The 15,057-nt window shown below is 46.4% G+C and overlaps 1 protein-coding gene across 1 annotated transcript in view; it reads right to left on the minus strand.

Moving 5' to 3' along the window:
• The window catches only part of DNAH17 (dynein, axonemal, heavy chain 17), a 184,248-nt gene that overhangs the window by 150,671 nt on the left and 18,520 nt on the right, over nucleotides 1–15,057 (minus strand). The window contains exons 11-12 of the mRNA XM_015416991.1: nucleotides 2,319–2,584; nucleotides 1,949–2,144 (exon numbers count right to left, since the gene is read on the minus strand). Coding sequence (XP_015272477.1) covers nucleotides 1,949–2,144; nucleotides 2,319–2,584 — 462 coding nt within the window. The remainder of the gene's footprint in view (nucleotides 1–1,948; nucleotides 2,145–2,318; nucleotides 2,585–15,057) is intronic.

Genomic DNA, 15,057 nt, shown 5'->3' on the forward strand with positions numbered 1-15,057 from the left:
CTCCTTCTTCCTCCTCTCCTTCCTGCCCTCCAGCTAACCTGATCTGCCCCCCTGCCTCATCTTCAGCTTTCCCTCCTTTCCTCACCCTGGCAGCCTCTCCTTGAGAAAATGCTGTGTGCCTCCAGTTGATTGGTCCAGTTGCATGATGCTGGCTGCTGGGCCAGGCCCAGCTCCTTGGTGGGGTATGCAAAAGGATTTGTGGAGGTAGGGTTGCCAGCCTCCAGGTGGGGCCTGGGGATCTCCCACTTTTACAACTGATCTCCAGCTAACAGAGATCAGCTCCCCTGAAGAAAATGGCTGCTTTGAAGAGTGGACTTTATGGCACTGTACCAGGCTGAGGCCCCCTCCCCAAACCCCGCCCTCTCCCAGATCCACCCCCAAAGTCTCCAGGTATTTTCCAACCCAGACCTGGCAACCTTATGTGGAAGACACCTCAATTTACCCTGTGTCCACCTCCCCAAATTCTTTCCTCTTTTTCCTTCTCCCACCAGCCCCCATAGCCTCATCTTTCTTTGCTTCCTTTCCTCATTTTTGCCCAACGACCAACCTACCTTTTATCTGCACCCCCCCATCTTCAGCTATATTTATTGTTAATTCATTTATAACCTGCCTTTCTCGAAATTGGAGATCCAAAGCAGCTTACATCATGCTCCTCTCCTCCATTTTAGCCTTATAACAACCCTATAAAATAGATTAGGCTGAGAGAGTATGTGACTGGCTCCAGGTCACAAATGTTGGTGCTGAAGCTAATTCCCCTTCCGACTGAGCTCTGACCAGTTCCCAAGGATCCCCTACCAGCCCAATCGTACATCAGTTCAAAAGGACTGAACCCCAAGCGCTTTATTCACCCCCAGGATGCAAAAAGCACTTGTTGCATGTTTTTATGCTAGTTGTTGGGATGCTTTGGCCACATACTTCCTAATCACGGCCCCCCGCATTTGACTGAAGCATTCCATGAGACCATTTGTCTCACAATGGTAGGACATAGAAGCTTAAGCCCCCCAGTGTTCCCATAACTACTCCAGAAAGTTGGAGATGAAAGTACTCCTGACATCTGTAATGATCTCCCTAAAGTTTCCACTCTGGCAAATATTGGAATGAGGGCATCTGCCACAGAAGGTGTGTTGATTGTTGATAACAGTTGAGCTTCTGGATAGGCCAACAGGACCAGCACACACCCCTCTGAGTAGGCTTGCTGAATGGACCCCAAATGTCCATGCCTACATGCTCCTAGGGTGGTCCAGTGATGCGTAGATTTTGCACCACAGCTTTTGCTCAGTCAGAAAAAGGTATGAGTTCTTAGTGACATAGACAAAGAAGATGGGGATACTATTTCAGAAGTCAACCGAGAGCCAGTATTGTGCAGATTCAGTGTGTTGGACTAGACTTGGGGAGACTCAGGTATATAGACTTGCCATGAAAATAACAATGTGAGCCCAGGCCAGTCATTCTCTCTCAGCCTAACCAACCCCACAGGGCTGCTGTGAAAATAAAATGTAGGAGAGGTAAACCTTGTATACTTTCCTGAGCTCTTTGGAGGACAAGGTGGAGTTTTGCAAAGAAATAGCTCCTAGTTATGCACATAAGTATTCTTATTCTTCTTGTGCTGATCTCATAACACAAGGGGGACAATGTCCCTTCTGATAAGTCAGATCAGATTCCACAAGTAACATCACAAGGAATGTGTAACCTCTTTAATGAGGTACTGACTTTTCTGTTACAAAACCTAGAAGAGGAGCTCTACTGAAGGACATCACTCATGATGTGGTGCAGACTAGGGAAACATCTATGGCAGACAAGCTGTTATTGATGGCTGGAAGTTTATGTGGCAACATACCTGTTTGAGTTTCACTTCTTCTAAAGTCAAAGTTAAAGAAATGCCCTTTATGCTTTTTATGTATGCTCTCATATTACATATTAGCATGCTAAACATATGTTATTTACATACCTCTTTGTTGAAATTTACGCTTATGTATTTCGTTTGTGGATCTCTTTGAATCAGTGCCTGCTCTAGGTTGAACTGACAGTCCCTGTCAACCCGGCTGATCCATTCTTCATAAATTTTCTCACGATAACCTTTCAGCAAACGGATCATCTCCTCATATTTGGCATATATTAACTTGGCTTCAGAACTGGCCACTACACTGGAGAGAGGAACGCACAGCCTTGCTATTCTGACACAACATGGAATTTTAAATTTTAAACAAATTGTCAAAGTTATATCTTTTGCCAACATTAGCCTTTAATATTGTTCCAGGAAATATAATCCCAGCAGCTAGATATTCTGTAATGCAAGATACAGAGGAACTGATACTTACGGATGATCGATCGCTTGCAAGTCTTTAAATGGAATCTGTAATCTTTCCTGCAATTCCAAAGCCCACTTCAGTTGCCCAGCAACCGGTGGCATGTTTTTGCTAATGGGAGGCACACCATCTTTGCTTTTAGTGGCTATTTGAACATCATACAAAATCTTTGCATTGTCCAATTCGACATTGAACATCTCCAGCAGTGTTGAGTAATGGGCAGCTGCATCTGCCTTTATCAGTGGTCGTTCCAACAAGGAGACAAACATGTGTACTTGCTAGAGGACAAAATGCACAGTCAATAGCTTTCATATAAAATGATTCTAAGCTTTCAAAACACATTTGAAAAACTGCTTTACACTATGCCAAAAGCCCAAGAATTCACACCCCAAATTTAAAAGATGCAGAAAAATCTGTATATTTAGACCTGAAACTAAAACCATTCTTTCAGGTGATATATTTACTTATTTAATTAATTACATTTTAAGCCACCCTCCCCTGTGAGAGAGAACAGCAAAGAGAGATAAGGAGGCCTTCCTGAATGAACAATGCAAAGTAATAGAGTAAAACCATAGAGTGGGAAGGACTAGCGATCTCTTCAAGAAAATTGGTGAAATCAACATGAACAGCTTCCAGTTTATTGTGACATGCAGGCAGACACATCTCCTGGACATCCCAGGGATGTAAACTGCACACCAGCATGTGGGAGGGGGTCCGACAAGTTGCGACCCCCCTCGGAGCCTTGGTAAAAGGCTCCAGGCCAGGGGGCTTTTGAGGGACGACCTCTTCGATGCCCAAAAGCTGGAGAATTGAGGCGCCCCTCTGCACTGAAGGTCCTGCCGCTGAGTGACCGCATGGTACAAGTGCTGCTGACCGGGACAAGCTTTGGAGATTGGGCGAAACAAATGATGACGAGCGAGGCCGAATGGCCAACAACGAACTGTGAGTCGGGTTGAAGTGAGCATGAAGATATAAAAAGAAGCTGCCTCCCCTAAAGAGGGATGGGAAAGCGAGCGGGGGAGGGATCCCTCCCTAACGCATAGATGAAACATGGAAGGAAAGTGGGGGAAGCGGAAAAATAAGTGACTAAAACTGTTTTAAGAGACTTACCAGAGCGCAGAAAAGCGTTTGGGTGATATCAGAGACTTTAGCAACTTTTTTGAAAAGTAAACAAATCCAAAAAGAAGGCGGGGAAGAAACCGGAGAAAGAGAAGCTGCTGAAATCGAAACTAAGGGCCAGTCCTCGAACGGATGAGGTCACTGAGCTCTCAAAACTCTTGGCTGACTCCCTGCCCCCCCTGCTGGACGAGATCACTGGCATTAAACAACAACTGTCAGTATTTGGGCAGAGTGTGGCAGCGCAGCAGATGCAACTGACGCAATCCTTAAAAGAGACAGAGCAAATGGGAGAGAAGGTGAAGGAAATGGACATCACTACTAAAAAAGTTAAGAAAAAGGTGCAAAAGCTGGAAATGAAGCAAGCTACAGAAGAGTCAAACTTTTACAGCAAATTTTGTCCTACGGTTTCAAGGGGTCCCTGAAACTGAAGGAGAGAATCTGAAGCAACAGCTGAGTGAAGCAATAGCCCCAATGACAGATTTAACAGCGGAAAACCTTTGCAGTGAGATGGGTGTGGTCTACAGGTCCTATTCATCGTACATCAAGAAAAATAATCTGCCTGGGGAAATAGTGGTCAGATTCTCAAAGAGACACGTGAGAGATGCTATTTTGAAAGCAAATTCGCGAACACCCTTGAAAATTGGGGACAATAATATCAGGATTTTAAAAGATATTCCATTTGATATAAGACAGAAGAGAAAGAACTATAAAGAATTAATCCTTTTCTTACAAACAAATGGCATCAGTTACCAAAAGCCCTTATAAACTGAGGATTAGAAAAGATAAGAATAAATAAGGGCTGAAGGACTCTGATTTGTGCCTGAAAAAATGTTGAAATAACTTGGGGATGCTCTGGGAATTTCTTTAAACAGTTAAAGGGATGGTTAAATGATCATTAATCTAGCATAACCGACTAAATTCATTGTATTATTAGTAGCTTTTTGAAAATAGCATGGTGTTAAGCTGATGTATGATCTCCTACTCTTGGGTTTTTAGTTAGTTGTGGGTCTTTTTTCTTTATTCTATAGATGTAGTTCCCTTTCCTATATTTTCTGTTGTAGTTTTGGGGTCTGAAAAAAACCCAATAAAACCTCTCCCCAGGGAGATGGGGGAAAAAAGAAAATTGGAGAAATCAAGGGAACATTTCATGCAAAGCTGGCCATGATAAAGGACAACAATGGTAGGGACCTAACAGAAACAGAAGAGATTAGGAAAAGTTGGCAAGAATACACAGAAGAACTCTACAAGAAGGATCTCAATGTCATTGACAACCACGACGATATAATCACTGACCTCGAGCCAGACATCCTGGAGTGCGAAGTTAAATGGGCCTTAGAAAGCATTACTAACAACAAAGCTAGTGGAGATGATGGTATCCCAGCTGAGCTATTCAAAGTCCTAAAAGACGATGCTGTTAAAGTGCTGCACTCCATATGCCAGCAAATTTGGAAAATGCAACAGTGGCCACAGGATTGGAAAAGGTCAGTTTACATTCCAATTTCAAAGAAGGGCAATGCCAAGGAATGTTCAAGCTACCGCACAATTGCACTCATTTCACACGCTAGCAAGGTCATGCTCAAGATCCTACAAGCTAGGCTTCAGCAGTATGTGGACGGAGAACTGCAAGAAGTACAAGCTGGGTTTCGAAGAGGCAGAGGAATGAGAGATCCAATTGCCAACATTCGCTGGATTATGGAGAAAGCTCTTGCTTCATTGACTATGCCTAAAGCCTTTGTTTATGTGGACCACAACAAACTGTGGCAAGTCCTTAAAGAGATGGGAGTACCAGACCACCTCACATGTCTCATGAGAAACCTGTATAAGGGTCAAGAAGTGACAGCTAGAACCGGACATGGAACAACTGATTGGTTTAGAATAGGAAAAGGAGTACGACAAGGATGTAGATTGTCACCCTGCTTTTTAATTTATATGCAAAAGTACATCACGCGAAATGCTGGCCTGGATGAATCACAAACTGAAATTAAGATTGCCGTGAAAAACACCAACAACCTCAGATATGCAGACGATACCACTCTAATGGCAGAAAGTGGACCTAAACAGCCACTTGCTGAGGGTGAAAGAGGAGAGCAAAAAAGTTGGCTTGAAACTCAACATCAAAAAAACTAAGATCATGGCATCCAGCCCCATCACTCATTGGCAATAGAAGGGGAAGTCATGGAAGCAGCGACAGACTTCACATTCCTGGGATCCAAGATTACTGCAGATGGTGACTGCAGCCATGAAATTAAAAGATGCCTGCTCCTTGGGAGGAAAGCTATAGCAAACCTAGACAGCATAATAAAAAGTAGAGACATCACCCTGACAACAAAAGTCCACATGGTCAAAGCAATGGTATTCCCAGTAGTCATGTATGGACTATAAGAAAGGCTGAGCACTGAAGAATATACTTGAATTATGGTGCTGGAGAAGACTCTTGAGAGTCCCTTGCACGGCAAGAAGATCAAATCAGTCAATCCTAAAAGAAATCAACCCTGACTGTTCCCTGGAAGGCCAGATAATGAAACTGAAGCTCAAATACTTTGGCCACCAAATGAGAAGGGAGCACTCACTGGAGAAGACCCTGATGCTGGGAAAGATTGAAGGTCAAAGAAGACGGGGACAGCAAAGGATGAGATGGTCAGAGAGTGTTATAGATGCAACAAGCATGATATTGACCAAACTCCGGAGGAAGGTGGAAGACAGGAAGGCCTGGTGTGATGTGGTCTATGGGGTCGTGAAGAGTCAGACCCGACTGTGTGACTGAACAATCCCTGTGAAAACAGGTCTCAGGGCGATGTACAGCAGAAGTCATATTTATAGCATATTTAAGTTAAAACAATTTAAAACCACAGTAAAACAACAATTGGCCTAAATGATGACGCTAAAATAACCAATTGTACCACCGCCTCATCTGGGAAAGGCAGGGAGTAGAAGTGCCAGTAGAAGGAACCGTCGCTGTCCTCAACCAAACTCCTGGCAGAACATCTCTGCCTTACAGGCCCTGTGGAACTGCATCAGGTCCTGCACGGCATGGATGTTATTTGGCAGAGAGTTCCACCAGGATGGAGCCAGGGCACAAAACACCCTGGCCCTGGTTGAGGGCAGCCAGATGTCTCTCAGGCCAGGGACCGCCCAAAACAGGTTTCTTACCTGTAACTGATGATCTTCGAGTGGTCATCTGTGCATTCACACCCATGGGATTCAGTGCGCACACGCTGGATTGATTGGGATGGTAGCAAGCTCTTTAATGGATTTTCGCGCCCAGACCGTGGGCATGCGCAGGAACCCCACCGCGCATGCCCAGAGGGGAGGGCGCGGACATCCCACCAGTTCCTTCAAACCACCGCAAATCAACCCCTATAGAAAATGTAGAAGCTGACAGCAGTGGGGAAGGAGGGCGGGTGGTGTGAATGCACAGATGACCACTCGAAGATCATCAGTTACAGGTAAGCAACCTGTTTATCTTCGACGTGGTCTCTGTGCTTCACACCCATGGGAGATTAGTGAGCAGTGGCCTACCTAGAGGAGGGTGCTGGCAAGTCCTTACTGTGTAGCCGAAGGTAGAATGTGATGTCCCATGTTGGTATTAGAACTCCGTGGAGGAAGGCAGTGGAGGCTGCAACAGCTTGGGTTGAATGGGCCCTGATAGGGCCAGGCAATGGCTGTTTGGCAATCAGATAGAAGAGGCGGATGAGCCCTGCAATTCACTTTGAAAGGCGCTGAGCCGTGATGTGAGTCCCTAGGCTTGCTGGTGCGTACGAGGCAAACAGCTGGGAGTCGCATCTTGCTGGGCGGGTTCTGTTCAGGTAGAACAGGAGTACACGCTTCACATCCAAAGTGTGTAACAGGATGTCGGAGCCGGAAAGAAATCCGGGAGGAAGACCTCTGCCCGTAGGTGGAATTCTGACACTACCTTTGGCAGGAACAAGATGTCAGGTATGAGGCAGACACCATCTGGCAAAAAGGACAAGTAAGGCATGTCATGTCTGAAAGCCAGCATTTCTCCAACTCGCCTCGCAGAGGTGACAGCAACCAGAAAGGCCGTCTTCCACGACAGGAATTTCATGTTGCAAGTTGCAAGTGGCTCAAAGGGTTTCCTCATGAGCTGACAAAGAACTAGAGGAAGGTCCCAGGGAATGATAGGAGTTTTGACAGGAGGGTAGAGATGCAATAAACCTTTTAAAAATGTTTTGAAAGCGGATGTGAAAACAGTGTGCATCCGTCAACTTGAACATGGTAGGCCGAAAGAGCGGCCAAATAAACTGTTAACGAGGAGTGAGAAAGTCCCGAGTCAGCGAGGGACAGGAGGAATTGGAAAACTTTCTCAAGACCCACGCAGGTGGCTCGAGGGGCATCGTCACCCCAGGAGGAACAGAACCTTTGCCATTTGTAATGGTAGGACTTCCGCGTAGTAGGCTTTCTTGCGTTTAATAAAACGTTAGCTATGCGGGTGGAAAAGGTGTTGATGGTATTCTCCAGGCAGTCAACTTCATCCATGGCACGTCGTGGTACAGGAGAGGAGAGTCGGACAGGAAGAGGAGGTCCTGTGCCGGAGGGAATTGATGGTAGACCCATGCTGACAATTTGAGGACGGTCGAGAACTATGGTTGCAGTCCGCACCGTCTCTAATGATTTTGCAAACCACTCTCAGAAGCAGGGGTAGTGGAGGGAATAGGTAAAGAAGGCCTGTGGACCACGGATAGAGGAAACCGTCTCATAGAGACTGTGGATCCCTGCCGCCTCGGCTGCAGAACAGAGGGTACTTTTTGTTGGCTCTGGTGGCAAAGACATCGACTTGGGGAGTTCCCCACCTGCGGAAGAGTGGGAGGAGATAGGTCGGGTTTATTTCCCATTCATGGAGACTGAATCCTGCTTGACTCAGATGGTCTGCCTGCACGTTCATGTGTCCAGGGATGTATATGGCTACCAGGAAAACATTGTTGGCGATGCAAAGGTTCCACAACTGGATGGCAATGTTGCAGAGGCATAGGGAGACAGTGCCCCCTTGCTTGTTGACATAACTGAGTGCAGTAGTGTTGTCTCTGAGGACCTTGACACATTTCCCCTTGATCAGAGGTAGGAAGCTGGTGACAGCATACTGTATTGCCAGCAGTTCCAGAAAGTTTATGTGCCGCTTCCTCTTCTGCACGTCCCATTTGCCTCCAACACAAAGGTCCATCGTGTGGGTACCCCAGCCCGTCAAGGAAGCATCTGTGGTTAGGGTGATTTGGGGTGACGGAGGATGGAAGGGTGCTCCCTGGAAAAGATTGGAAGGAACAGTCCACCAAAGTAAGGGGGGGTTTAGGACGGTGGCATGTGTGTTTTTCATTGTATCGAAGTTGTGGATAAATCACAGTTGTAGGTGGTGCATTTTTAGTTTTGCGAAGACCAGGACCGATGTAGTTGCGGCCATAAGGCCGAGTAGCCTCTGTATCTGGAAGGTCGTGACAAAGGGTCGGGTACGGATGACGGTGGCTAGGTGGATGATGTCTGCCGATCTGTCTTGTGGCAGGTAAGCCATGCATGCCTTGGAATCCAGTAGAGCACTGATGTACTGTATTTTCTGGACCGGTTGAAATTGAGACTTTTGCAGATTGACTTGCAGGCCCAGGTTTTCCAAGAGTACCATTGTCTCGTTGATGTTTGAGACCAGAGTGTCCTTGGAGGATGCTACCAAGAGCAAATCATCGATGTACGGGTAGATGGAGATACCCTTGAGACAGAGGAAGGCCGCAACAACAATCATAGTCTTTGTGAAGACTCTTGGGGCGCTCGAAAGTCTGAATGGTAGGGCTGCATATTGGTAATGCTGTTGACCAATTGTGAAGCGTAGGTATTGGCGGTGGGAGGGGTGGATGGTGAGGTGGAAGTACGCATCTTGAAGGTCGAGGGTGGCCATCCAGACGTTTTTCCGGAGGAGTGGCATAATCTGCTGCAAGGACATCATGCGGAAGCGGTGGTAGGTCACAAAGCAGTTCAGTGCCCTTAGATCTAATATGGGTCGAACACCTCCATCCCGCTTTGGGACTGTGAAGTATCGGGAATAAAATCCCATCCCGTGGAGGTGTGGTGGTACCTGCTCGATGGCTCCCTTCTGCAGAAGGACGGACACCTCTTCTAGGAGAGGCAGGGAAGGGGGTGTGGAGACGACGACGGAAGTAATGGGGTTCTGGTGGAATTGGATACTGTAGTCTCGGGTCACGATGGACAGCAACCATTCGTCCGAGGTGATATGACGCCAGGCGTGAAGGAAGGGTGACAGACGGGTTTGAGCTGATTCAGTAAGAAGGAAGTCAAAAGCCCTGCTTGGAGGACTTTGCTTGTTTGGTGCGGGAGGACTGTTGTCCAGTTCCAAACCTAGGCTTTTGAAAGGCGGGTTTTTGACCACTCGAAGATGTACGTGGTCTCCATTGCCTGTCAGGAAACTGACGATTCGGAGTGCGCTTTTGCCAGGGCCTAAACCAGGTGCGAGGCGATATTGTTGCCTCGTGGAGGACGAGACTCCTAGAGCGCGAGAAGCCTTTATGCTCTTATCCATATCTTGGAGCATGGTATCGGTCATGCTATTGAAGAGACCAAGGCCATCAAAAGAAAGGTCTTCGATGTAAGATCTAGTATCTTGTGGAAGATTGGTGTTGCGGAGCCAGGAGTGCCTCCTAAGAGCTATTGCTGAGGCCATTGTTCTGGAGGAAGCATCTAGGGCATGTTTGGAAGTGTTGATCTGCTGCTTCACAAGGACCATGCCTTCCTTCTGAATAATTCTGGTCGCCTGAAGCTTGTCATCGGGAGGTGGGTCAGGAGTTCAGAGAACCTTTCCCACAGAGTGTATTGATATCTGCTCATGCAGGCCAGGTAGTTAGTGGTTTTGACCCCCAATGCACCCGTGGAGTAAAAGCATCTCCCAAACATGTCTAATTTCCTACTTTCCCTGTCAGAAGGTGCTGAGTGTGTTTGTTTTGACTTAGTTGAGGATGTTACAACTACCGAATTTGGCTGAGGGTGGGAAAATAAAAATTCGGCACCTGCCTCCTGGACTCTGTACATGTGGTCCAGGCGTCTTGTTGACACTGGAGCTGATGAAGGCTTTTCCCATGGTGCTTTGGTAGCTTGTAAAAGGACTGTGGACATGGGGAGTGCAATGATAGTGGAGGTATCCAGTTGCACAATATCGAAAACAGGATCGGTAACCTGTGGCTGTTGTTGTATGACAGAGAGGCCTAGAGAATGGGCCATTCTTTTGACAAGGTCTGCGTAGGAAGTGAGATTGTCGGATGGTGATATAGGGAGAGGTCAGGGGAGGTTTGGATCTCCGAAGCCTCTGTATCAGAATCCTCTTCTCTGGATTCAGAGGAGCCCTGCTCTGGCATTTGTACTGGAGTGACTTCCGCTTGGCTAGTTAAAATCTTTGGTGGAACGACTTGGGGGCTGGGAGAACGAAAAGGATCCAATTGATGGTGGGAAGGATCCTCAGCCGGAGGACGAGACAGAGACGCTGAAGGTCTCAATTTGTAGGGCGACCTTGATCTGTGGGCGGAGTGGGTCGAGTAACGATCCCAGTCGGAATAGCCCTCAGGAGTCAGCCAGGGCATGGATGGTGGATAATCCCCATAGAGGTATCTCAGTTGGTGTTGATCCCAAGACATAGGTGGGAGGGGATAAAGACTCGGGGGGATCAACTTCTGGACTGAGTACGTCTTGGAGACAAAGGAATGTGCTGCCTTTGTGAACGGTCCCTATAAACTCGCTCATCGATATGTGTCTGGTTCGAAAACCTAGCACAGTGCCAGCAAGACTCAGGTCGGTGAGACTCTCCCAAACAAAAAATACAGAGGGTATGGCGGTCAGGCGGTGCGAGTTTACTGCCGCAGCCTTTACACCAGTTAAAAAAGCCCCACTTCTTCTCCATAGAACAAGAAGAGCCGAGAAGAGAGACAGGGGTGGGTGGGTAGAGCCCGAAGGCCAAACTGAACTGGCAACTTCCCCCCTCAGAAAAAATAAAAGTTTTTTTTTTTAATTTTAGTAGGTAACGAAGAAGTAATACGAAAAAAGGAGAAAAGTGAGGAAAAAATCCAAAGAGCCGTGAGGCAAATAGCCAAAAATAGTTGAACCGATCAGACCGACGAAGAAAAGGTCTTTCCAACGCGGCGGTAAGAAAGGAACTGGCGGGATGTCCGCGCCCTCCCCTCTGGGCATGCGTGGTGGGGTTCCTGCGCATGCCCGAGGTCTGGGCGTGAAAATCCGTTAAAGAGCTTGCTACAATGCCGCTCGATCCAGCGCGTGTACACTGAATCCCATGGGTGTGAAGCACAGAGACCACGTCGAAGATTAAGTTCTTATCCGCTGAGCATAATGCTTTTCTGGGGGTATATCAGGAGAGATGGTCCTGAAGATACATGGGTCCCAGACTGTTCAGGGCCTTGAAGGTCAATACCAAAACCTTGAACCTGATCTGGTACTCCACCAGCAACCAGTATAGCTCACACAGCACAAGTTGGATATGTGCTGTTCATGGGGTCCCAGTGAGAACCCACACTATTGCATTCTGCACCAGGTGGAGTTTCCAGGTCAGTCTCAAGGGTAGCCCTACATAGAGCAAGCTACAGTAATCCAGTCTGGAGGTGACCGTTGTGTGGATTACTGTTGCTAGATCAGGGAGTGACAGGAAGGGAGCCAATTGCCTGATCTGGCGCATCTGGTAGAATGCCAGTCTGGCAATATTTGTGACCTGGGCCTCCGTAGATAGGGAGGCATCCATAATCACACCCAGACAGTAGGTGCCGGTCTTAAGGGCACACCATCAAGGGTCAGGAGTTAACACCCTTGACCTGCCTCTCCCCACCCCAGCCACAGAACCTCCATATTAGCAGAATACAGTCTCAGCCAGCTCTGTTTCAACCATCCCACCACGGCCTCCAACCCTGCAGCCAAGCTTGCTGGGGTGGCGTTCAGCTGGCCGCTCATCAACAGATGAAGCTGGGTGTCATCTACACACTGATGGCACCCTAGCCTGAAATTCCATACCAGTTGGGTAAGGGGGTGCATGTAGATGTTAAACAACATTGGAGAGAGGACTGCCCCCTGAGGGACCCCACAAACTAAGGGGTACCTAGGTGACGACTTCTTCCCCAGTGTCACCATCTGTCCCCAACCTGAAGCTGATAGTGCAACCCTCAGCAGCATTACACCCTTTTAAGTCCCTTGAAGTCAATGAACTTACAAGGGTGTATGTACTGAAGACAGTTTTAGGTGGTTAGCTGTGTTGGTCTATAGTAGAAGAACAAGATCTGAGTCCAGTAGCACTTGAAAGACCAACAAGATTGTCCAGAGTAAAAGCTCCCTGAATCTTGCTCATGTAAGATAGCACTGGGTGATTTTGCACTGGCTTTTCCAGCCGTTGTTTTATGAAATCCACATTGGAACAGAAATTTCCCTCTGCATTGCATGCTGCTTTCACTTTCTTTGACAATCAGATTTTATGGTACTCTCTACACTGCCTGCCACTTTCATTTTCTTTGATCATCGGGTTTTATGGTACCTTCTGCATAGATTTATGGCCATTCAGAGGTGACTTTGCAGTCAGTACAGCGTTGCCCTGGGGTATTTGAATGTGGTTTTGAGCTGCACCTTTTCCTCAGTGTTGAGAAAATGTGGAGCAAATGCAGAATCACCCTGGTCAGAGTGGCCTAAGTCCTGGCATTCTCATCTATCAGTTTAGCTCACTGCACAGGGTTGTTTTGAGGGGGAAATGGAGGACAGAACTACCTAATGTCCTTGAAGGCAGGATGGTGTAATGTGTAAAAATGTACTAGACAGATTTATTTGTGGATTTGATATGACAGACAAATTATTCCCCTATTCATGTTCTCATAATTACATGGCTCTATTTCTTCCAGTTGCATTATTAAATACAGAGACAGACAAGCTTTTAGGAGAGTTAAAGATGGTATGAAAGAGCTGTCATAATGAGAGTACACACTCATTCTTTTTGTTCCACTGTCTTCTTTGCTCAAAAGGGGTTTGCAGGTTTTTGAAGCACTACAAAAGCACCCCACCCTACCCCGGTGAACACAGCATGGGATGAATGTGCACACCACAGGTAATAGTTACTCTATAGTACCATCTTCAGCTTTTTGAAAAGTTATTGTCTCCAGCTGAGAGGTCTTGGCCCTTAGTATATTTCCCTTGTGGACAACGAGCACCTGAGGAAGATCATGTCTCTCATACAATAATGAACTGTTTTGAAATACCAAAGTATTCTCTTTTGTCAATCTGTTTCTGAGTCCTACTATTTTAAGAGATTATTTATTTTTATTTTATTTTATTTATTTTAAGAGATATTTAAGAGATAGATATTGTTTACCTTGACTTCCAGAAAGCTTTTGATAAAGTTCCTCATCAAAGGCTCCTAAATAAGCTCAAAAATCATGGGATAAAAGGACAAGTCCTTTTATGGATCAAAAACTGGCTAATTAATAGAAAACAGAGAGTAAGTATAAATGGGCAATTTTCTCAGTGGAGGGTGGTAAGCAGTGGGGTACCGCAGGGATCAGTACTTGGTCCACTGCTTTTTAACTTGTTCATTAATGATTTGGAGTTGGGAGTAAGCAGTGAAGTGGCTAAATTTGCGGATGATACGAAGTTGTTCAGGGTGGTGAAAACCAGTGAGGATTGTGAGGCACTCCAAGGGGATCTGTCAAGGATGGGCGAGTGGGCGTCAACATGGCAAATGGGGTTCAATGTGGCCAAGTGCAAGGTGATGCACATTGGAGCCAAAAATCCTAACTATAAATACACGTTGATGGGGTCTGAACTGGCAGAGACTGATCAAGAGAGAGATCTTGGAGTTGTAGTGGATAACTCACTGAAAATGTCGAGACAGTGTGTGACTGCAATAAAGAAGGCCAATGCTATGCTGGGGATTATTAGGAAGGGTATTGAAAACAGATCAGCCAATATCATAATCACTGTTCCCTCTAAGCTGAGTTAGTGTGAGCTAGCTCACAGGGTTTTAGCCTCTGGATCACACATTTTTGTCTTAGCTCAGGAAGAATGGCTCCAGAGCAGGCTAATTTATGCAGTAGCCAAATCACTTGCTCACAATTTTAATGCCAGTAGCTCACAAAGGAGAAGTTTTGCTCACAAGACTCCACAGCTTAGAGGGAACATTGATCATAATGCTCCTATATAAATCAATGGTGCGACCTCATTTGGAATACAGTGTGCAGTTCTGGTCACCACACCTTAAAAAGGATATTATAGCTTTGGAAAAAGTGCAGAAAAGGGCAACTCGAATGATAAAAGGGTTGGAACACTTTCCCTATGAGGAAAGGTTAAGGTGCTTAGGGCTCTTTAGCTTGGAGAAACGAAGACTGAGGGGTGACATGATTGAGGTTTATAAGATTATGCATGGGAAAGAGCAGGTAGAGAAAGAAGTACTTTTCTCCCTTTCTCACAATACAAGAACTCGTGGGCACTCCATGAAATTGCTGAGCGGTCGAGTTAGAGCGGATAAAAGGAAGTACTTCTTCACCCAAAGAGTGATTAACACATGGAATTCACTGCCACAGGAAGTGGCGGCGGCTACAAGCATGGACGGCTTCAAGAGGGAATTAGATAAGCATATGGAGCAGTG

The sequence above is a fragment of the Gekko japonicus genome, unplaced genomic scaffold (genome assembly GCF_001447785.1).
Source record: "Gekko japonicus isolate JY-2015 unplaced genomic scaffold, Gekko_japonicus_V1.1 scaffold518, whole genome shotgun sequence".
In the NCBI taxonomy this organism is placed as follows: Eukaryota; Metazoa; Chordata; class Lepidosauria; order Squamata; family Gekkonidae; genus Gekko; species Gekko japonicus.